Source organism: Amblyraja radiata, chromosome 7 (genome assembly GCF_010909765.2).
Source record: "Amblyraja radiata isolate CabotCenter1 chromosome 7, sAmbRad1.1.pri, whole genome shotgun sequence".
In the NCBI taxonomy this organism is placed as follows: Eukaryota; Metazoa; Chordata; class Chondrichthyes; order Rajiformes; family Rajidae; genus Amblyraja; species Amblyraja radiata.
In genome coordinates this window covers 46,159,926-46,184,331 of record NC_045962.1, presented here as the reverse complement: position 1 = coordinate 46,184,331, position 24,406 = coordinate 46,159,926, and the positions used below count along the sequence as shown (strand labels likewise).

Sequence of the window (24,406 nt, the reverse complement as noted above, 5' to 3'; positions counted from 1 at the left end):
GGGAAACAAGGTACCGGCGGTAAGTGCAAGGAAATCATGGGAAACAGAACCAGGCAAGTTTCAAGGACTGTGACCAACAAAGCCTGGTTAGCTTAAAGATAGCACAGGAACCAGGATCCCAGGCAGTCAATAGAGAGCACAGGAATCAAGGCTCTTCCAAATAGTGGGATCGCAGGTTATCATAGTTTTACTGTAATTGCATGTTTGTGGTAATACAAACATACAACTACAATGAAACTCTGATAATCTGATATACCTTTTCACACCACACCTTTAATGAAATGACTTGACAGTAAATCCTTTCAAAATATACTTAAAACATAATAAGCTGCTCTCGGTTTTGCAATACTTATGGAACAATTGCACAATGGTTAATTTTAATCGAGAACGCCTTTGTCCAGCTTTATTTTCCTTTCCAATTCAAGAAATAGGCTGCAAGGACCCCGATGGGCAAAAGCCACATCCCAAATAGTGAAGCTCAAAATATACAGGCTCTAATGAGGGTTTATCTTGTGCAACAAAATATACCTTGGACTCCACTGTTGATCTGCCTGAATGCAGATCTTTTGAAGTACTGTTAATTTAATTGTGGGGGGTGGGACATGGTGGTAGGTCGGGGTGGTTAAGGGAAATGGTCCACTGTCATCTGCAGCCAAGTGAAATGTGCCAGAGTGAAAATAAGAACAGGTATATTACTGGATTAATGGGGGAAGTGTAGTGGCAAAACATATATATTATCTAGCAAATAGGGGATTAATGTGTCTACTGGATGTAATTCTCATTAAGTATGAGAAGCAGTAATGAATGGGAGGGAGCCCTTGCTTGCATTACAAGAAGCAGAGAATAATTTATATTCTCTATAGAAAATAGATCACGTAAGCCTAGGCGGCCTGATCGGAGATGTTCAGTGATATGATCGCCGAGCCTACGCTTGGTCTCGCCTATCTCTGCGATCGTTTTGCTGAACCCCTCTTCTCAGTCCGCCTCGGCCTACATGATCTCCCGGTTGCTAAACACTTTAACTCCCCCTTTCATTTCCATACTGACCTTTCTGTCCTGGGCCTCCTCCACTGTCAGAGTGAGGCCCAATCCAAATTGGAGGAACAGCACCTCATATTTTGTGCGGGCACCTTACAACCCAGTGGTATGAATATTGACTTCTCTAACCAAGTAATCCTTGCTTTCCCTTTCTCTCCATCCCTCCCAATCCTGGTTCTCTGACCAGTTTCACTGTCCTCCTGGTTAAATTTTATTCATTGTATGCCTAGTTGTCACCTTCACCTCAGCTAACAATGAATCATTCTACATTTTCCATCACCAACATCCCCTTTGATCTGTTTTCTCACCTTACCCTTCCACATCTTTATGTCTCCCTCTCCTCTGACTTACAGTCTGTAGAAGGGTCTCGACCCAAAACGTTACCCATTCCTTATCTCCAGAGATGCTGCCTGTCCCACTGAGCTACTCCAGCATTTTGTGTCTATCTTCGGTCTAAACCAGCAGCTGCAGTTCCTTCTTAAACATATGATGGAATACCAATGTATATATTCAAACTCGCAGATAATTTTATGGTGTTGTGGAGTAGCACATGCAAGAAAGAGACCATTTAGCCAATCAAGTCTCTGCTCATACCCTCCAGAATCCAACATTGTGGACAGTTAATTCATTGTATATATTTAAAAGCTTTATTTCGATTTGACAAACAGTGCGAGGTAAGACAAGATGCTCAGGCTAGTTTAATCTGAGTGATGAGTCGGCGTACAGGATGGAGGTGGAGCTGCTCACAGGATGGTGCAAATCCCACAACCTCATTCTCAACGTGGGAAAAACTAAGGAGATGGTGGTTGACTTCAGGAGGGCGGGAAAACAACACCATACACCTCTGCACATCGATGGAGCTGATGTGGAAAGGGTCAGCAGCGTGAAGTTCCTAGGACTCCACCTGTCAGATGACCTGACGTCCACGACCAACACCACAGCACTGGTCAAGAGAGCCCAGCAGCGACTACACCCTCTCTGAAGACTACGGAAAGCAGGTCTCCCCATTACACACCTACAAACTTTTTATAGGGGGACAATCGAGAACACATTAACCTACGGCATCACTTCCTGGTTCGGGAGTTGCAAGGCGTACGAACGGCACCAACTAGACAGGATTGTGAAGACCGCCAGCAGGATTATTGGTGCTCCACTCCCTTTCCTGCTGGACATATACAGGAAGAGATGTATCAGCAGAGCCATCTCCATCATCAAAGACCCCTACCACCCATCGCATCACATATTCTCCATCCTGCCATCCGGGAGGAGGTACAGGAGCATTAGCTGCAAAACCAGCAGGATGATCCTCAGCTTCTTCCCGCAGGCTATAAGACTGATAAACGGACTTTGCCCCCTGCCAAAGTATCACGCACCAACCACCAAGCTGGACACACTGCAGCAGAGCCACAATCGTGCCGCTGCCGATCGGAATGCCTGTTGATGTTTAGTAGAGAGTAGAGTGTTTAATTTGTTCATGATATATGTATTTTTATTTCTATTTATTTTTTACTGCACACTGAATGGACACTGGTTGAGCAACGTTTTTTTTGTTTCCTCTGGGTATGTGAGTACTCAGGAAAATGACAATAAAGATATACTATACTATACTATACTAATCGAATTACCAGGCGTAACAAAACTTGAGATTTCAGTTGAAGGCTTAAAGGAATTGCCTGCTGTTAACATTGTCATACAGATGTGGGTAAATGCAGTGGTTGACCTCTGGTCGATGTCAGATTAGGTTAGAAGCCATACCCTGTGCATCTTGAAGGGGAAAGCTAAGCTTCCCACTCCTGGCCACTATTCCTGCTGGATATTGCCTAGGCATTAGATGTACACAAAAATGAGACTAGAATTAGCTTGAATTTAAAACTAAAACTAAAACTCTACCCTATCAACATAAACAGATCTTCTATTATGCCCAAACAATTTTTTCCTTCTAGACTTCAGGTGAGGAAGTTACGGTAACTTTCCTGGAATTGTGTTCCGTCAATTCCCTACATATTTGTTTCTCAACGTCCTACCCTATCACCCCCACCACCTTTTCTCCATCATCATTTCCCCACATGCTTTGCTATGGTATCATTTGTCCACAGGTACTGTTCCAAGATGGGTGCAAAATAAAAGACTGGTAAGGGAGAAGACATACGGTGCCGCTGTGTCATCAATGGCCTGGATTCAGCTGTCTCTTGGGCTGCAGTTACCGAGGGATGATACATAAACTTACTTAGACTTAGTTCCTCCCACACTGTTGAGTGCATTGGGCAGCAAGCTTTTCGTTTTGGTTATGTGTGACGTTGCTCACCGTCGATAGGCTTGTGTCCCGGGCTTCCAAATCCTTCTGGAATGTTCGCCTCCATGTGAGTTTTGGTCGGCCTCTTATCCTTCTTCCGTCAGGTTGCCATGTCATTGCTATCTTAGGTGCACGTTCTGGTGACATTCTGAGTACATGTCCTGCAAATATCATCCTGCGTACCTCTATGTCCTCTCTGAGAGGCTTTGTTGCAGTTTCCCGGTAGATCTCCTCGTTTGTGATGTGGTCTCTGTAGTAAGTCTTCAGGATCTTCCTCAAGCAGCATTGTTGGGATGCATCCAATTTATTTTTCATCTTCACATTGATTTTCCATGTCTCACTGGCATAGAGGGCAGTAGGGAGGACTACGGACTGGAAGAGCTTGACTTTTAGCATCTTGGATATCCCGCCACTAGACCATATTTGCTGCATTCTTCGGAAGACTGAAGCAGCTTTACCAATTCGGGAGTTGATTTCGACCTCTACATCTCCATCTACTGAACATTCTGCCAAGACAGGCTCCCCAAAGATGCATAAACAATAGAGAAAAAAAGCAAAGGAACGCAATAGGCACAGGAATCCGCATACCAGGGCCCTCAAGCCTGCCTGTCTGCCATTCAATATGATCTGAAACTCTTCTTCATTGTCAGTTCCCTGTAGCCATGAATTGTCTAATCCTGAAGTAAAAAAACGATCTCTTCAAATTCCTCTGATCTAGCTTCCACAACCCACAAGGATAGAGAATTCCAGAGATTCACCACCTTAAGCGAGAAGAAATTCACATACAACTCAGTTTAAATGACCATTCCCTAATATTGCAATCATGTTCCCTTTTTGAGACTCTACCACTAGTGGAACAATCTCAACATTTACCTTTTTCCCTCCTTGGGATCTTTTGCTTCAATAAGGTGACTCCTCAATTTTCTGACCTCCAAAGTTGGAATGTATGCAACTGTGTCTCAGCCTGTGGGTAATTAAGAGTAAGGCCCAACGCAAATTGGAGGAACAGCACCTCATATTTCACTTGGGCATCTTACAACCCAGTGGTATGAATATTGACTTCTCTAACTTCAAGTAATCCTTGCTTTCCGTATCTCAGCCTATGTAATTCAGAAAAACGTATACAAACTTTCATTGCAAAGAGTTTTTCACAGACATTTGGACTCTTTGACCCAACTGTTCCATGCTAGCGAACAAGCTTTGCATAAAGCTTATTCCACTCAGTCCACCCAGTTATTTGCACGACCTGGTATTCTCTCTTCCCTTTTTGTTTCCCACAGTTTGTTGATAATTGGCAATTCTTGTTTCTGCTTCACCTTCACTACCAACTGATCCCAGTTCTTGGTACATGCTCTGAGTCTTCTGAACCAGATCCCCTGCATCTTCAGATAGTTGTACCTGGCAGTGAAGGGGACAAAGGGTCAGTCAAATCAGTTGGCATATGATAGACCTCATTTTTTCTGCCATTTACTCTGACCCCAGAGACCTGCTCAATCAGTGGGTCAACAGGATCTAAACTGAAGGTGGTGATGTTGTCCATGCGCAGAGAGAATCATCATTCCTATTGTGCCCAAATTGTTCCTGATGGATTCATCGAAAGGTTCAAAGCAACCTGAAAGAGAACAGAGATCAGCCTTGCCTAACTCCAGATGTGATCAGAAAGCTGCCATTTTTCAGCCATCAATATGGACTGACTACTAATGTCTGTGCAGAACGGTCAAATATAATCTGTGCAGAACGATCATATATAACAATAAGTGGCCCCGTATTTATTGTGTATTTATGACTTGGGGAAGTCAAAATTACAGTGGGATAAGAACACTACGGTGGAACTGCAAATGTGTTTTGTGAGGCTCAATTCTGATTGCAAGAACAAACAAAATATACTGTTATTATTGGTATGACCTATCTTGTCTTCATGTATGTAGATCTATTTCAAAAATGGAATGGAATAAATTGTCACAATCTATCCTTTCAGCGCTCGGATATTTGGATTTTTCTTTTGCAGGCAACTGAATTTAGATGTATTTGGCTGCCTTGAACATGGTGTAATATCCTACGGGAATTTGTAGGAACATAATCTGACACACATTGCCCAGTTGATATTGGTGCAGTTGATCAAGAATTTAATTCATTTTTATTACCATAGTAAAAAAAAAATGAATAAACTAATTCCATCATCTAGCACCTAGACAGATTATGATACAGTCATTGACAATGAGGTGATGGAAATTGTGAATTGTAAATGACTTAATGAACACAGGTCTGAAGTTTAAATCATCTTTAATCATAACATATAGTAGAGCGGTACATCAGGTTGTTAGTTCATCACTACCGCTTCCAAGACTGCTTAATGTAGGAAATGGTGTTAATATAAAGTGTACAGTAAGATGGGGTTAATGATGCTACACTACTCTGGTTGGTTAACATGCAATAACCAATCTACATGAATGAACTAGGTAGGAGAATGGGAAGGGCACAGAGATCTTGGAAGTTTGCACACTGACTGAAGATAGTCAAAAAGGAGCAACCCGTGAAAATTGTAAATAAGTGATGCTGCAGCAGAGGAAGCCATTGTAGCAATAGTACTTGGTGAGCCAGTTATACGGTGGGTAATACTGGAGGTCTCAAATGCACGGTTGGACACAACACCAATTTGTCTGTTTTTCAACCCCTACAGATCCTGATCCACCCAATCGCGATGTCCTGAAGAAGGGAAGCTTGGCAACAAGACAGGATCGTGCTGGATCATGGAAAGAGTGCTACGTAGAACTTTGTTCAAGGGAACTGTGTTTATACAGTGTAGAGGCTGGGGAAGATTGTCACCTATGCAGTGTATACTATCTGAACTGCTGCCAAAGCATCACTGTGTCAGCCAGTTCAGGTGATCAGATCCTAGAGATCCGCTTTTCCAACGGTGCCTGGCTGCAGCTACAAGCGCACTCCTGTTGGGAGGCTGAAGATTGGAGGCAGGACCTTCTGGAACGAACGGACATCCTGCATCAGTCACAGACATTGCGATTGCCAATTGAGTCCCGACAGGCACCACTACCTGGCAGGCATACTGGAACTTGCCAGGCTGAGCCAATTCAGCCTAAAACCTTTCCCATGCCCGCAAAAGGCACAGTTCGGATTGGATTACTTCATAAACTGTTGTCTCGGGATCACTGGAACACTTACACCTTTGTCCTTAGCCAAAATGAACTCAACTACTTTCGAACCAATGACCTAGTTGAGGAGCCCTTGATATCTTACAAGATAAATCGATGCCTTAGTGTTCAGTTGGAATTCGCAGTGGACTCTGTTTCCCACCTTAAGGTGGCTTTTCCTGAAGAGATGCTTACCCTTATGGCAGACACACAACAAGAGCTTCAAGAGTGGGCAGAAGCAATCAAGGCTGTAACTAACTCCAAGTTGGTGTCCAGTTGCTCCGACTGCTTTTCATCAAGAGATCTACGGGCAAAGGAGACAAAATCTGAAAATGCAGAAACACGGCAGAATAAACGCCACTCTGTGACCAGCAGCTTTCTGAGCCTTCTGACGGTGATAGCTGTGGAGAAAGGACTCATAGCTCAGAGCTTCAGGTGTGCAGGTGAATGTTTTTATCTTTTATTAACAAGCTTTCAAAGAGCTATATCTGGTTGGTTCTTTGCTGTTTGAGAGTGAAAATTTCTTTAGCTTGTTTTATTGTGGAACCAGCTGAGGAGAGAGATTGGCAGGCAACCTGGATCCAACATGTGGTGCTGCAGCTGCATTAATATTCTGTTCACTGGCATGTTTAGAACTTTGGTGTTGTACCAGCAGATTTTCCAGACTATCAAATGTTATTCAATTCCTACACGAATGGAATTTTTCAGATGTTATTCATTTGAATGATAAATATTCCAGTGAGCATGTTAAGTTTCAAGGGAGACATAGACACAAGAAACTGCAGATGCTGATTGACAAAACAAGACACAAAGTGCTGGAGTAACTCAGTGGATCAGCTAGCATCTCTGGAGAACGTCTCACAGGAACTTGTAGGAACATATCTGAACTTGATCCATCCAGACCTGTTGATTACTACAGTACTTTTCTGACTTCCATTTGGGGAATTTCTGCTTTCAATCTTCCCTCTCCAGAGACAGAACAGAAGTAGAATTTCTTGGTCCTTACTTTTCACCCCAATAGTGTTCAATTCAACATAGCATCGATTGCCTGCCATTTCCACCAGCTCCCATAAGATGTCATCGCCAGCCACATCTTCCCATCTTACCCCACCCTCTTTCTACAGGCAGTACTCCCTTTGTGACTCCCTGGTTTGCCCATCTCTTCCCACCCTCTCCATTGGCATTTTCTTCAGAAACTAGAAGTAACCAGTGTCCCTGGTCACCATCCAGGGACATAAATGTGCAAAGTACTTATGATGCAGTCATTATATATCATAACAAGTACTATAATTTGTATAGATGAGTACTGTAGGCTCCAAATCGTAGTTTAAAACTAAAAAAAACATAATGGCTGCCCGTATACCACAAGGTTCCACCTCCAGTATAAATTCCATTTGGAATATTTTGGAGGACCACGAAACCAAGAACCAAGGTGGTGGCGTGGAAAACCTGACATGGATTATGGATCAGGTCATCAGCAGCAAAACCAGACACGGATCAAATCAGCAATACTGTTTGATCTACAACCCCCTTCTTGGGCTTTTGCCCAAAGGGCAAACATAAAGCATGCAGAATATCTATTTAAAGTTATAAAAATTAACTATTGTCTACAGTAAAGAAATGGAGGATATACTGCAAGTAATATAAGCAACATTGGTTATAGTTAAATAGAGTCCAAGATCTGCATCTAGACATAATCCCAAAATCTAGCCACAGGTTTGCTGACCCGTCCTGCACGCGTACGGTACAGGACTTCAGCCATGCCCCTCACAGGAGATGTCGCCACAGGAACGGCCTCCATCGGGAGTTAATTAGCAGGCGACGACTCAACCAGCACAGATTTTGCAGGGGATTTGCCGACAGGCTTTACAGGGGTCTTCGTCATCCGCACCAGCCCCATTGGCACTCCTTTTGCAGGTACGGAAACAAAGTTCTGATCGCAGAACTGCTCACCGTCTGCTGTCACATGTCCCTCTTTCAGATAATTGTTTCCATCCTCTGTCCATAACACATCATCTGGGTCATCTGCAAAATCATACTGAACCTGCCTCAATGGCACCAGCTCATTTACTGGCAGAATATGTAATCGGTTTCCCCAAGAAAGGGACTTTTTAGAGTGCCTTCGTGATGGATTATTTGAACAGCTTGTATTGGAGCCTACCAGGTAGAAGGCAATTCTGGATTTAGTGTTGTGTTATGTAATGAACCGGATTTGATAAAGGACCTCGAGGTTAATGAGCCATTAGGAGGCAGTGACCATAACATGGTCAGGTTTAATCTACAATTGGAGAGGGAGAAGAGTAGATTGGAGGTGTCAGTGTTGCAGTTGAATAAAGGGGACTATGGGGCCATGAGGGAGGAGCTGGCCAAAGTTGACTGGAAAGATACACTAGCAGGGATGACAGTGGAACAAAAATGGCAGGTGTTTCTAGGAATAATAAAGAAGGTGCAGGATCAGTTCATTCCTCGGAGGAAGAAAGATTCCAAGGGGATAAAGGGACGACGATGGCTGACAAGGGACGTTAGGGACAGTATAAAAATTAAAGCAAAGAAGTACAATGTAGCAAAGATGAGCGGGAAGCAAGAGGATTGGGTAATGTTTAAAGAACAACAGAAGATAACTAAAAGACAATACGGGGAGAAAAGATGAGGTACGAAGGTAAGCTAGCCAAGAATACCTGGGAATGGCCTGGAAACTTAATATTCAGGGTTATACATCCTATAGAAAGGACAGGCAGGTGGGCAGAGGAGGGGGGGTAGCTCTGCTGGTGAGGGATGGAATTCAGTCCCTTGTGAGGGAAGACATAGGGACTGACGAGGTAGAGTCACTGTGGATTGAATTGAGGAATTGTAAAGGCAAGAAGACACTAATTGGTGTTATTTACAGACCCCCAAATAGTAGCCCGGATGTAGGGTTTAAGTTGCAGCAGGAGTTAAAACTGGCATGTAACAAAGGTAATGCCACTGTGGTGATGGGGGATTTCAATATGCAGGTAGACTGGGAAAATCAGGTTGGTTCAGGACCCCAAGAAAGAGAGTTTGTAGAATGCCTCCGAGATGCAGTTTGTAATGGAGCCGACCAGAGAAAAGGCAATTCTGGATTTAGTGTTGTCCAATGAACCAGATATGATAAGATAACTCGAGGTAAAGGAACCGTTTGGAGGTAGTGATCATAATATGATTAGTTTTAATCTGCAATTTGAGAAGGAGAACATTAAATCAGAAGTGGCAGTGATGCAGTTGAACAAAGGGGACTATGAAGGCATGAGAGAGGAGCTGGCCAAGGTAGACTGGAAAGGGATCCTAGCAGGAATGACGGTGGAACAGCTATGGCAGGAATTTCTGGGCATAATCCGGAAGACGCAGGATCATTTCATTCCAAAAAAGAAGAAAGATTCTAGGAGGAGTAGGAGGCAACTGTGGCTGACAAGAGAAGTTAGGGATAGAATAAAATTCAAAGAAAATATGTATAACACAGCAAAGAGTAGCCGGAGGCCAGAGGATTGGGAAACTTTCATAGGACAACAGAAGGAAACAAAATGGGCAAAACGGGCTGAAGGAATATAAAGAAGGACAGTAAAAGCTTCTTTAGATATGTTAAGGGAAAAAGAGTAGCAAAGTCAAATGTGGGTCCCTTGAAGGCAGACATGGGTTAAATTATTATGGGTAACAAGGAAATGGCAGAAGAGTTGAACAGGTACTTCGGATCTGTCTTCACTAAGGAAGACACAAACAATCTCCCAGACGTACTATTAATTTTCATTCCTGGTCCGTATCGAACTTCTCCAAATGCAAACGCTTCTTGTGTGGTGGTAAGGGGGGGATGCTAGGATAAAATACCATATATTTGCATTTATATAGCGATCCTGCTGCGAAATTTTTAAGTTGAAAGTTGTATTTTATTTCAAAGTGGGAATTGGAAGATAGGGACAGAGATGCTACACAGAGATTTTGATAGGAAGGAAACGTTACAGCAGATGAGTAATAGATCGGTCAAATGGTAGGTTCAATGAAGATCGGGCGAGGTGGATTGGGGATGGGGGAAAAGTATCTATAGCTTGGGACTTGCCTAAATGAGTACTGACATGGATCATCATTCCACACCACATTTCTTAGACAATAATACCTTTTATGCAATTATCACAACAGTTTGTTGGATATGGATCAACGGACTCTGTATGGTACATGCTCGTAAATTAGTAAAACAAATGTTCCTCTTTAAGTACTGTTGTTTCTGGGATGGGGTGACTGATAACAAATAACCTACATTCTCTATTTTGCATAATGTGGCTGAAACAATGGCATATTTTGTGATATTTATTGAGATAGAAAGATACAACTGAGTTTGGGCAAGATATTACCTTGCAACATTCTGTATGTCTGATAGATATTGTGAAATGGAACTCAGAAATTATGGGAGGATTACATAAAACTACAATTCAAAGGTAATGAATGTACTGAGTATTCTTATTTCCATCATGAACATACAATAGTGATATAGGACACCAGGTCCACGGTAAACTCACGAGCTACTACGGTATGACTACGTGTTAAAAAGTATCAAATTTTTACATCCTGAGTATATTTTACTCGTGGACATTTTTCAACGTTGAAAAATCTTCACGGTTACCACGTTTCCCGAGTACCTGCCGTTAGCGCTAAGAAATGGCATGGTGCCCTTTATAACAAGAAGAATCGAATATAGGAGCAAAGAGGTCCTTCTGCAGTTGTACAGAGTTCTAGTGAGACCGCACCTGGAGTATTGTGTGCAGTTTTGGTCCCCTAATTTGAGAAAGGACATTCTTGCTACTGAGGGAGTGCAGCGTAGGTTAATTCCCGGGATGGCGGGACTGTCATATGCTGAGAGAATGGAGCAGCTGGACTTGTACACTCTGGAGTTTAGAAGGATGAGAGGGCATCTCGTTGAAACATATAAAATTGTTAAGGGCTTGGACACGCTAGAGGCAGGAAACATGTTCCCGATGTTGGGGGAGTCCAGGGATGTTGGGGGCCACAGTTTAAGAATAAGGAGTAAGTCATTTAGAAGGGAGACGAGGAAACACTTTTTCTCACAGAGAGTGGTGAGTCTGTGGGATTCTCTGCCTCAGAGGACGGTGGAGGCAGGTTCTCTGGATATTTTCAAGAGATATTGCTGTACTGAGGGATAGCCAAGTCTATCCCTCATTGCTAGCAGCTGATGGGAAGCGGCTGTAAAAGGACAGCGCTGCTGGGGGGGAGGGGGGGTTCCTTTCAGAGCGTGTGGGTAGTCTGTCCAGGGGTAAAGTTGCGGGGAGAGCAGGAGCGTTGAGAAGGAGGGGGTCGGCCGGGGATCATCCAGCTCAAGAGCGGGTCAGCGGGCGATGGATAACAGGCAAGCGGGCGGTGGAGCTTACTCCATATGTCAGTGCAAGTACCCTCAATTGATCCCTTGTTCGCGCTGACACAGGAGTAAGCTCCACAGCCCGCTGTGATGTTATCCATCACCCGCTGACCCGCTCCGCTCTATGAACTTTGCTCTTGAGCTGGTCCCCTCACTGTTCAGATGGAGAGCACTGCCAGAGGTGAGCGGGCCGGCAGAAGGCGCTGAGATGGCAGTCGGTTCTGCTGTCTGGTGATGGAGGCCGCTCGTAGGCGAGCTGCTTCCCTCCCCGGCCACAATTCGGTAGCTCCGCGCCTGGTGAGTGAGTGTTACTGGCATGAAACCCGACCCCCTCCTTCTCAAGGCTCCTGCCCTCCCCGCAACTTTACCCCTGGCTAGACTCCCCACACGCTGTGAAAGGAACTCTCATTCGAATTGTCATATTACTCACGCCACGTGACTCATTTATAATTATTTATTTATATTTCTATGAAAATTTTTCCCAATTGGGCCCCGCACCTCCTAAGGCCGGCCCTGCTGGCAATCTTTCCTCTGCCATCTCAGTCCTGATGCAGGATCTCAATCCCAAAACTTGACCATCCTTTTGCCTCTAGAAATGCTGCTCTATGGGCAGTGTAAAGCTGAGGGACCAGTGTATCCTGTCCCTCAGCAAGTCTTACTATCTACATTTTATCTCTGTACCACCCACTTTCCTGACATCAGTCTGAAGAAAGGTCTCGACCCGAAACGTCACCCATTCCTTCTCTCCAGAGATGCAGCTTGTCCCGCTGAGTTACTCCAGCATTTTGTGTCTACCTTCAGCACAACAGATATCCATTCCAGACACAGTGTTGAGTCCAGAGGCACTGATATCCAATTGTCATTAAAGTCTTGACTTCTGCACTGAAGCTAGGAACACACTGACCCCTGTGATGCTCTCTGCAACTGTGCTCTGTGGAATCCCTAGCTCAAGACCACTCAAAGAGAGAAGGAACATTTGGGATCGGGACTATGTTAATTTATTGGAAGAACATAGGAGCCCAGCATAAAGGGCAGAAAGAGTGCAACTCCAAAACTACTCTCCCATCCATCCCATCAAGCATCTTCTGTGCCACCTGTGGTAGCAATAATGGTTCCATCAGCTCCTGCGAAACCATAGTCCCAGAACAAAAGTAAGTCATTTGTGATTTTGAGGGACTGTTTAAGAAGAAGGCAACACCAACTTCATGGGTTGTATATAAAAAGAAAGGAATGAAGCAGTGGCTTTTTGCCTCATATTTATTCTGTACCATACATTAGAATTGCATTAATTGTCACAGTGAGCGCACAGCCAGAAAGGTTAAATGTAGCGTTGTTACAAATTCCTACCATCAGTGACGCTCCAGATCTGCGCACTGCCTGTGCGTGCGATTCGAGAAGCTGTAGGGGGGGTGAATAAAATGCAGGTTTTTATTGGTTGTTGGAGAGGACTTTGCCCGTACGAAAAACTCATGAAGAAATTTTGTTGTGTAATCCCGTTTGCGTATTTAAAAAAAAAAAGTTTTGGGTCTATTGAATCGCTGGATTAAAGTCAGACCCGAGTTCAAACGCCTTCAAAATCACGGATCGCAAGAGCAGGACAAAACAAAAGGTAGATCGTTTATTTAACATCTTATCTAGTATTTAGTGTAATTTCATTTTAATCTGCTGATGCGAAATATGTTATTTAACCCCCGTTATCGGCCGCGTCTGTGAGGCTGTGACTGAGAGCAAAATCATGGCAGCGGCCACTCTTCGATTCAAAATCCACAAATACCCACTCTCAAGATAATCAAATTCATTATTTTTTGCACAATCATGTCATAAGAACATCTAAATCATCTATATTTTGTGTTATTGTCTATCCATGATCAATATTTTCATACTAATTATCTGACTAAAAACATCCACAGTACATAGTTTTCAGTTAGATGTTTAGTATGAAAATATTGATCATGGATAAACAATAACACAAAATATAGATAATTTAGATGTTCATGACTTGATTGTGCAAAAAATGATGATTTTGATTATCTTGAGAGTGGATGTTTGTGGATTATGAACACATGTCTGTGCAAAACGTCCCTTGCCTGCTGCAGTGTTATAAATCAACAGAGTAAAATTTATGGGAATTAAACATTCAATTCCTTCCATTTGGCATAGAAATTCATGACAAAGTGAGATTTAAACATCATGTTATATTTGGAATTCTTGTGTGAATGGGACCAGTTTGTTATTTGGATACGTTGGCTATTTTAAAAATATTTTTTAGCCTTTTCTTAAGAATGGGATAGATGTTTAGATCTAGTAATTGAATTTAGATTAATTGATTTGATGACACTGATGAATATGAATGTTTTGTTGGTTATTTACTATTTGTGTTATCGTTATAATAATATTAAAGTTCTGATCTTGAGAATATCACATTTTTGAATCTTCAAGGCAGTCTAGGTGTTTATTACTATTTCCGTCACAACAGTTAATTTTGTAATTAGCTACTTAATTAGGTAATTAACTAATTATATACTTTAATTTCAGGCCATCCAAGTAAGATGTATCATATTTGTTTCAGAATGCTTCAGTCTATAATAACTGAAAATTTCATTCAGTTCTCTTAATTTTTACGAAAGTTATGGGCTTTTATGTCAATTGACTGTCCTCGATCACAGCTTTTGTGTTAAGGGCCTGTCCCACTTTCACGACCTATTTCACAACGATTTTTACTCGTGGACATTTTTCATCATGTTGAAAAAACGCCCCGAACTACTTGATGCCACGAGTACCTACGACTAGCATCACGACCTACCTACGACCTCGTGACGACCATGCTGCGAGTATGAGAATGGCAAACTCGGCAGAGGTCGTGAATTAGGTCGTGAAAGTGGGACAGGCCCTTTAAGTTAATGGAAAAGCAAAAGGGAACAAAATGCTAATTTCCGAGTATGAAAATGACCATAACTTTTTTAATACTGAAGATATGAAAGTGAATTAGGTATCAAATTAAAGTTATTTTTATGCTTTATCTGATGGGATAAATTACAGACTTGATTTTTAAAATCTTACAATTTTGTAACATTTCTATTAAATGCTTTTGTTTCACTTTCAGGACTAAGGTGTAAATTGAGTTCCAGACTGAAAATCAACACTGATTGTTGTATTTAACATGTAAACTGGAATGTCTGGCTTTCTTAATCCAGATCCTAGTGCTTAAAGCTAACCATGGGTCAGAGCAAAAACAAACTACTGGAAGTGCTCAGCGTGGTTATTTTGGGTTGCGACCCAGTATCTAGTCAGCATAGGTTTGCTATTTCTCTTTCATCCTTTTTGAGGATGTCTGCTGGTGACATTAGTAAATGTCTGGTGTATTCTTGGGAAACTGGACTCGGTGTTTCTGTTCGTAACTATTTCCTCATTACACTGATTGGGAATTCTGCATCATAAGGACATAGAATGGGATATCTCTAAACATTTAAAACATTTTTTAAAACAGGCGTCATATATAACTGCTTCCTATTTTCTTCGCAATTTTGTTTAAAAAGGTCTTCTCAATATTCCAAAACATTTTGAAGACAATAAAGTACATCTGTAGGGTTCACAGTTCCAACATAGGAAATGATCCAGTCAAAATGCACAAAGCAGAGTCACAGTGTTTTGTAAATCCTTTTGGATGTTGTTTCAAAAACATTAGCTAAAACACTGAGAACGTACTCTGCTCTTCAGCTTTGTGCAGTAGGATCTGTTACGTCTAGCTCGGGAGTTTATTGCTTTTTCTGAAGAGTGGAGCCATAAACTGTGCAGCACTGTCTCTGCTCTGGGATTGTCAGCCCTATGTTCAGATCCTTAAATTGGGGTTTGAACCCATGGCCGTTTGATTCTGGAGTCTGAGCCATGACTGGATTTTACCTGATGACGTTGGCCATTGGTTTTCTTACAGAAAGCAATGTGGAGATGGATGGTAGTGTTAAAGTAACAGTTGATTAAACAGCGTAGTTGTGAATCTGTGTAGTGGATAGAAATCTCTTATGCGTGACAAAAATAGAATTGTAAACTTTATAAACTCTCTTTTCTTCACAACTGCCTAATGCAGTTAATTTTTTATAATACCAAAGTAATAAAAGCTCAAAGTATACATGACACTGGAGCCTTTCTTACCTTCTATTTGATTATCCTTTCACATTGCTGCTGCATTCCATACTTTCACACACCTGTCAGGATTCGGGCAGGTAATTGCAGAACCAATGACCCTGGGTCGTTGCTTGAATTCAACCATCTCGCCCCTCATCCATTTATCAGCTGACCTCTCAGAATTGACAAGAGCAGTCCTGTCACTTTTGTCAATGAATTAAGCAAAAAGCAGCCAGTTAAGTTGTATGGGAGTGAGGGGAGAGGGAAAAAAAACACGTTTTCTTAAAACTTTAAATTCCTTAGCCCCTCAGCACAGATTCCTGTAATTACTTCCATTGTACCGCGCCTGAATGGCGAATAATACGCCAAAAGCCATGTCTAATTGAGACCGTACTGGCCAAACAATTCCCGCATTGTGCGGCTTGACAAATTGAGGCCAGAAAGTGGCAGTGACAGTGCCGAAAATTTTAAAAAATGCCAGGAAGACCATTAAAGCTATAGTAATAACTGTCTCATTCTACAAGCTCCAACCAGGCCAATGGATGGCAAAGCTATTTTTTAAGTAAATCTAATCCCAGCAATGGCACCTCAAGGCATGTGTTATTTATTTAGTAAAAGCTATTTAAATTGTAATGCAAGATGTGTGGGCTGCGTCCCTATCAGTCAGTTGATTGACGCTTAAACTTCATTAGTTGTATAGAGTGACAGGATGTGGGCTGTCATGTTTTGTTGCTTTTTTTTGTGTCATTGTTGAATCAGCATGTCAGAATTTGGGGACAAGTGTGGAGCCACGAGTAACATTGTTTGTGAGCAACAGTTATGTTAAGGTAATATATGTGCTGAATTATTCAGGTCAGGTAAGCTGCTGGAAAATGCATTGTTTATTAACCCTTGGCACTGGTATTTTGAGTAATTTCTAATAACAGGAGGCTGTTCAGCCCCTCAATCCTGTTTGGCCATTCAGTCATATACCAATTCCACGCATTTAGAGTTGTAGAGTGATACAGTGTGGAAACAGGCCCTTCGGCCCAACTTGCCCACACCAGCCAACTTGTCCCAGCTACACTAGTCCCACCTGCCCGTGTTTGGTCCATATCCCTCCAAACATGTCCTATCCATGTACCTGTCTAACTGTTCCTTAAATGTTGGGATAGTCCCTGTCTCAACTATTTCCTCTGGCAGCTTGTTCTATACACGCACCACCCTTTGTGTGAAAAAGTTACCCCTCACATTTAATCTTTTCACCTTAATCCTATGTCCTCTGGACTTCGATTCACCTACTCTGTGCAAGAGACTCTGTGCATCTACCTGATCTATTCCTCTATTTACCTCAATTCTGTACTAAATGTTTTTGTCTGGAAAAATATCTGCCATTTAAATTTTGAAACTTACCAAAAATTACATCTATATTATAGAGTGTGGTGTTCCAGGTTCCCACTACCCTGTGCGTGAAGAGGTACACCCTGACCTAATTCTTTCACAGCCTAGTTCTAATTTTAAAGTAATTCCCACTAGTTTTAGATTCTGTTTCCAAAGGAAATATTTTTTTTTCTCTATACAATGCCTTCATCAAAAGGTCAGTTAGATTATCCCTCAGTTCACTGCACTCATGCAAGTGCAAGCCTAGTTAATTTGACTATCTTAAGCATTTAACTTTGTTGCAATCCTATTTTAGAAACTGAATGGAAAGAGCACTGCAGTGGTCCCCGTGTACTTCATCTTGCTACGTGCTCAAATATCTGTTGGTCTCATCCTTGAACAAACTTAACAATTGAACAGCCGTAACACCCTGAGGTAGAGAATTGTCTCAGCTCTAAATGGCTGATTTCTGATCCTGAGATGAATTCCTCCTAGTAGTTGTTAGGTGAACGAGTTAGGTGTTAGATTTTGGAAATTCCAACTTTTCTGACAACTTGTATTGATGGGATAATCCTTCAACAGTGCAGCACTCCCTTCCCGTAGTTCTGGAGTCTTAACTATGTGCTTTCAATCTAACCATTCTGACTACGTAAACCAATTCTAACACCAACTGAATGCACACTGAACTTATTTTTCAGAATCTTGATATGATTAAAGGGTGGAAAAGGCCATTTGCCTTCTCTGCCATTTCCTAAAAACCCTATATTTTCCTTTCAAGAATTTAATCAGTTCCCTTTAAAATGTTACATTTCCATCACCCTTTCGGGCAATATATTACAGACAATGAAAGCTTGCTAGCTCTCATTCAACTAAATTCGTTTTCCTAAACTATTTAAACAGCTTCCTCATCTTCTTGACTATCTTGCTCTGTCAAAGCATTACATAGTACTGAAAACCCATAAATACTCTTATGTGCTTCTCTTCTCCAAAAAGAACAGCTTTTCCAGTCACTTAACATTATGGGTAACAGGGATGAAAGTTTAAGCAAATGTCTCCAAGGTCTTAACTTTCTTCCTATAGTGCAGTGTCCAAAAATGAACAAGTAGTCTTTTTTAATGATATTTTATAATATCCTCTTTTGAACTCATTGCTCTCAATAAAATTAAAGATTGTGCCATATTTTAACAATAATTGAATAATCAAAGGTTGAAGAACATAGATACAACATTGACTAAGGAATAGAAAGGAATTGGTGGTGGCGATCATTATGAGCTACATACTGCTGTTTTCCAAAGATGATACCAGGATCACTGCTCTTTTTAATGAGTGTATAGGGCTTAATTCCAAGTTACAGTTGAGTCTTCGGACCACGACAAATTGGTTTGAGAGTTGCCATACCTCTGGTGGATTCATGCATTGCCTGCTTCTTCATACCTTGACCTACAGGATTATTACTTGCTGGAAAATGCACTAGAGGAACATCTCAGCCTTTAGATAGACTCAAAAAGCTGGAGTAACAGCGGGTCAGACAGCATCTCTGGAGAGATGGAATGGGTGACGTTTCGGGTCGAGATCCTTCTTCAGGTTTAAACCAGTTCCTTCCTACACATCTCAGCCTTCAGTATTACCAGCGATGATTCTAGCTATTTCTCCAGTTCAAAAACCCAGGCTTCATATTGAATAATTGGAGGCACTCACTGCAAAAGTGGTTATCCAAGCCAAATGCAGTTCCCACATGTTGATGGCAGTGCATTGTTGAATTAAGATATTACATGGACATGTCAGCCCAAATAGGAGGTGCAACTGCATGTGCTGGTATTTAGAATGCTATTGTATAAAATTATATTTTGGGAAGTTGTGAAGTCCAGTGGAATTCAATGCTATCAGCAAAGCAAGACTTCAAAACACAGGAACTGCATATCCTTTGCCAAACATCTTCAGTAAGATTTAGCACTGCACAATAGAATGGAATCAAAATATCTTGGCTGCTTGCTATTTCCCCTCCTTCTTTAGGATGAAATCTTAATCATAGACTTTGCCATAGGTGAGAGCAGACAGTGATTTACGGGTTGAGTGAGTGGGTTGTTTGGGATGTTGTGTGCCCTCCACTGATCAGTGCTCCTTATGCTCCCATCATAGAAACTGTAGGTAGTCATAGCCTCCTGTATGCTGCTCCTCCATGTTTGCATGGCTGTGGGCCAGGAATTCCCATGAATTGGAAACAATGATGCTTCTTTTCAAGGAGACTTTGAGAATGCACTCTTGGAAATCTTTGGCTTGACAGAGCTCAGAATTGTGTGCGTGTTCCGTATCCTCAAAACCTGCACGGACCAGCTGGCAGGGGTATCTGTGGACTTCTTTATCCTCTCCCTACTCCATTCTGAGATTCCCACCTGCTTTAAGAAGACCACTTAAAACAATAAGCTACACAAAGCAAGGTGGCTGGACATATGGATTTGGAGAATTTTGTAGAGATATGTTGGTATTAAACATTTTCCATGCCTCAAATATCTACAGAAGCAGAGATCGTTGTTGCATAGTAGACCATGAGCTTGGTGCGGATTGGAAGTCTTTTACCAGTCATTTGCAGGGTATGCTGGTGCACTGCAGTCAGTGGTATATCTCGTCATCAATGCTTGGCTTAACTCGGAGGTAGTTCCCAAAATATGGATACCTTTCCATATTTTTCAGGGTTCAAACATGGATTTTGATTGTCAGAATGGGAGGAAGCAGTGGGGGTCACAGTGAAGAGGTTAAGAATGACTTGGTGCTTAGCTTCCATGAACTCTGGTTGCTGGCTTGAAATTAATGACTGGAGGGTACATGTCCCAGTCAGCTCATGGTTGATGAAGAGGAAATGGTCGAGATCTTCAAGTTCCATGGTGTAAATATTACCAATAATTTGCACCATGGCCAATAAAGCACACCGTCGCCTCTTCTTCCTCAGATTCAGCCTGTTTCCATTGACTGGCTAATTTCTATTGATTCACCAGAGAAAGCATTCTATCAGGATGCACCAAAACCAGCTTTGTCAATCGCTCTGCCCAAGACTGCAAGAAATTGCAGAGATCTGTCGATGTAGCCCAGTCCACACAAACCAGCCTGCCCCCACATTGGCTTCATCTATACTTCATGCTAACTTGGAAAAGTAACAAACATAATCAAGGATCGCTTGCACCCCAATCATTCCTCCTTCTTTCCTCTTCTATCGAGCAGAAAATCCAAAAGCTTGAAAGCATATACCACCGATTCAGGGACGCTTCTTCCCTGCTATTTTCAGACTAATGAACAGACCTTTCATAAGTTATGGTTTAGACTCGATCGCCCTCATTATGGGCTTTGCACTTTTTTTTAATCTGCATCTTCTCTGTAGCAGTATCACTGCAATAACACCATATTTGCACCCTTGTTATTTTGTCATGGCACTATTTGTTGTGCTTGTGAATCGCTTGTTGTGCTTGTGTCTCATGCAGATTTGACTGGATAATACGCAAAATAAAGTATTTCACCGTCCGTCTGTATACTTTGAACTATCTTTAATCGGACTTCAGTGTTATACCTTACAGTCAATGTTGTACCCTTTATCTGTGCATGGTGGACAGCTTGACTCTTATCATGCATAGTTTTCTTTTGACTGGGTAGAATGTAAACAAAAGCTTTTTATTGTACCTCAGTACACGTGACAATAATAAACTAAGCATGCCAATAATAAATCAATATCAATATCTCTGGTGATTCTGACTGCTCCATGAGTTTGTTGATTTTCAGCTAATTTGCGGCCTTTGAGCATTTGCCAAGTGCGTAACACTAAGATGACGTTTAGTCGGGGACAGTCACGCCAAAGATGCAATTTCCGTTGAGCAGCTATTAAAGGTGTTTTTTTTCCAGAGGGTACTGACTGACTTTCTGGCCTTGAGTTATTTTCTGTTCTTGGCTGTTAGCTTATGTGTTTGAGACATAATTTGCTGTAACAATTTTTTAAAGAACTGTGCATATAATAGTATTTGCTATGTTGCTGGATTTCTTTTTTTCACCACCATCTATTCTGTAGATCAGGATTTTTTTTAGGATGGTCCATTGGTTTTTCTAGTCTTTTAGGGGTGATTTATGACATATAGATTTCTATGCACTTAATATTCAAAATGTAGTATTTTTAAATTTTCAGATACCTACATTTTAAATATTTTTTTCATACAACCTCCTTTAATTGGTACTGTTCCCAACTGATATCAGTTTGGCAGTAATTTGAATTTGGATTGATGTTAAGCAGTATTTTGAGAATACATTGAGACAGCTATAAACGATGGGATGGGAGAAAGCCACCTCTCTCTTCGAATGATGTCACTCTGAAGGATTCAAGGTTAAAAATGTTCCGTTTGAAGCCTGTGTGGTTAAATGAAGCTTTGACCGAACAAAGCTTTGTCCCAATTCCTTCTCTCTACCCCCACTACCCCCTCCTACTCCCTTATTTTTTAGTCTGATTCAATGTACCATTCTTTAACACTAATCGAACCCTGACCCTGGGAAATATTACAAAAGGCTGTATGGTCTGGACAGGGAGTGCACACTCTCCAGCCTCTTCACTGTAGGTAGACTGTCTTCCTGTTGGTGAGGTTCTGAGACTTTCCTATTCATGTAACAAACAGGACTAATTAGTACCCAAGAGTGAATACATTTCTCATCCTGCATTGCTTTTGAATGTAACATCAAAGCAACGATTTCCTTTGTGGTGTTTCTTCTCCCCCTTTCCAAGATCTATGTAAATAAGTAGTTGTATAATGCAATTCAGACACGGTGGTAGCGAAAAAAAAACTTAGCCATGCTATTCAAGCACCGTGATGCATGGCGTAGAATGCTGAATAGAGCAGGCATTACTGAAAACTGGTACATGCGACTCCTTGATCACTCGAGATGAAATAAGTAGAGCGCCAAAGAAGTCCTGCAACATCTGTTTAAGTTGAAGAAGGACAATCCTAAAATTCCCGTATGGTGAAGGGGTAACCTGTGGATTCCTGAGGCATTGTGGGGCAGCCTTTTCCTACCCAGTCAAAGGAATGGGTAGTTATTTCAGAATAACTGCTGAACCTACATCGAGGAATAGGCTGCTGCCATTCACGCACTATGTTGTGATCTGATAGAACGAGAGCCAAAGTAATCACGAACAAATTCCAGCTCACAAATTCCTAGTTTAGTTCAATAATGGCACATTGTAATCCATCCGTAGTAATATTCACTGTTATTGTTTATGTGTAACTTAAACAATAATTTAGATTATTAAACATATGTAAAAACATATCTTGATGATAGTAGTAAAATACTGCCCAGTAACATTGAATGTGTCAGTGTAGACTATATACAACTTAATGATCTTTGTTTTTCCCCTACCCCCATCCCCATTCACCATCTGGCAGCAATTGTTAAAAGGGGATTGCTGAACTCCAGAGGCACGTTACTTTGAACGTGATGGCTCTTTGATGTACTGTGATTAATTTCTCTTATTGATGTGACGCAGGTTCCTTACATTTTTGTGTGTGTTTTATAAGATTCCACTGTGGAGCCTAAAAGATGCCCTTCTCATTTTACGGATTAAAGTCAAGTGAGGCGAACCTTTGTCTCCTGATATTGATGTCCCGCTGCTTGCTCTTGCTGCAGTGAACATCCACTAATATCAAAAGGATTTTTAATTAATAATAATAATAATAATAATAAATTTTATTTATGGGCGCCTTTCAAGAGTCTCAAGGACACCTTACAAAAATTTAGCAGGTAGAGGAAAAACATGTATGGGGAATGAAATAAATAGTAGAGACATGACTAGTACACAAAGTAAAGACAGAATTCAATACAAAACACAATATGAGGCTATTAATGCACAGATGAAAAGGGAGGGGGACGTGGGGCTAAGGTATAGGCAGAGGTGAAGAGATGGGTCTTGAGGCGGGACTGGAAGATGGTGAGGGACACGGAATTGCGGATCAGTTGGGGGAGGGAGTTCCAGAGCCTGGGAGCTGCCCTGGAGAAGGCTCTGTCCCCAAAACTGCGGAGGTTGGACTTGTGGATGGAGAGGAGACCGGCTGATATGGATCTGAGGGACCGTGAGGGTTGGTAGGGGGAGCGGAGGTCAGTGAGATATGGGGGGGGGGGCCAGATGGTGGCGGGCTTTGTAGGTGAGGATCAGGATTTTGTAGGTGATCCAATGGGAGATGGGAAGCCAGTGAAGTTGTTTGAGGACTGGAGTGATGTGATGCCAGGATTTGGTGTGGGTGATGAGTCGGGCGGCTGCGTTCTGGACCAGTTGGAGTCGGTTGATGTAGGTGGAGCTGATGCCAAGGAGAAGTGAGTTGCAATAGTCCAGTCGGGAGGAGATGAAGGCATGGATGAGTCTTTCAGCAGCGGGAGGTGTGAGAGAGGGTCTGAGTTTGGCGGTGTTGCGGAGATGAAAGAAGGAGGTTTTAATGACATGGCGGATGTGAGGCTCAAGGGAGAATGTGGAATCAAAGATCACGCCAAGGTTGCGGGCCTGGGGAGATGGGGAGACAGTGGTGCCGTCGATGGTGAGAGTGGGGTTATTGATTTTGCTGAATGTGGCTTTGGAGCCTATGAGGAGGAATTCTGTTTTATCGCTGTTGAGTTTGAGGAAGTTATGTTGCATCCAGGTTTTTATAGCTGACAAACAGGAGTTGATATGGGAGAGGGGGGAGGTTGTGGGGGGATTTGGTGCCGAGGTAGATCTGGGTGTCATCGGCGTAACATTAAGACTTCTATGATAATTAATTTTCACCAGTGAATGTAAAAAGATAAACTTTTTTGTCATGTCTTTAAGGTATCTGAACTGTGATTATTATTGTGGTTGGTGATGGCACAACCTATTTGATCCTAAATTCTGCAATGCAGTAATGACCTGATAATCGAGCTCGGGAGTAAATATCGGCAAGCACATCGTTGAATAGTCTGTATTTACCTTCAAAATAATGTAATGGATCTTTCATTCCCAACTGAGAAGTTGAATGTATTCATCGATTCATCTGGAAGGCGGCAGGTCCAACAGTGCAGCACCTTCTCAAT

The 24,406-nt window shown here is 42.0% G+C and overlaps 1 protein-coding gene across 3 annotated transcripts in view; it reads left to right on the top strand.

Moving 5' to 3' along the window:
* plekhm3 (pleckstrin homology domain containing M3) overlaps positions 1-24,406 on the top strand; it is a 128,975-nt gene that overhangs the window by 18,837 nt on the left and 85,732 nt on the right. For all 3 annotated transcript variants that reach the window (XM_033024366.1, XM_033024367.1, XM_033024368.1), the window contains one exon: positions 6,012-6,923. In XM_033024366.1, coding sequence (XP_032880257.1) covers positions 6,012-6,923 — 912 coding nt within the window. The remainder of the gene's footprint in view (positions 1-6,011; positions 6,924-24,406) is intronic.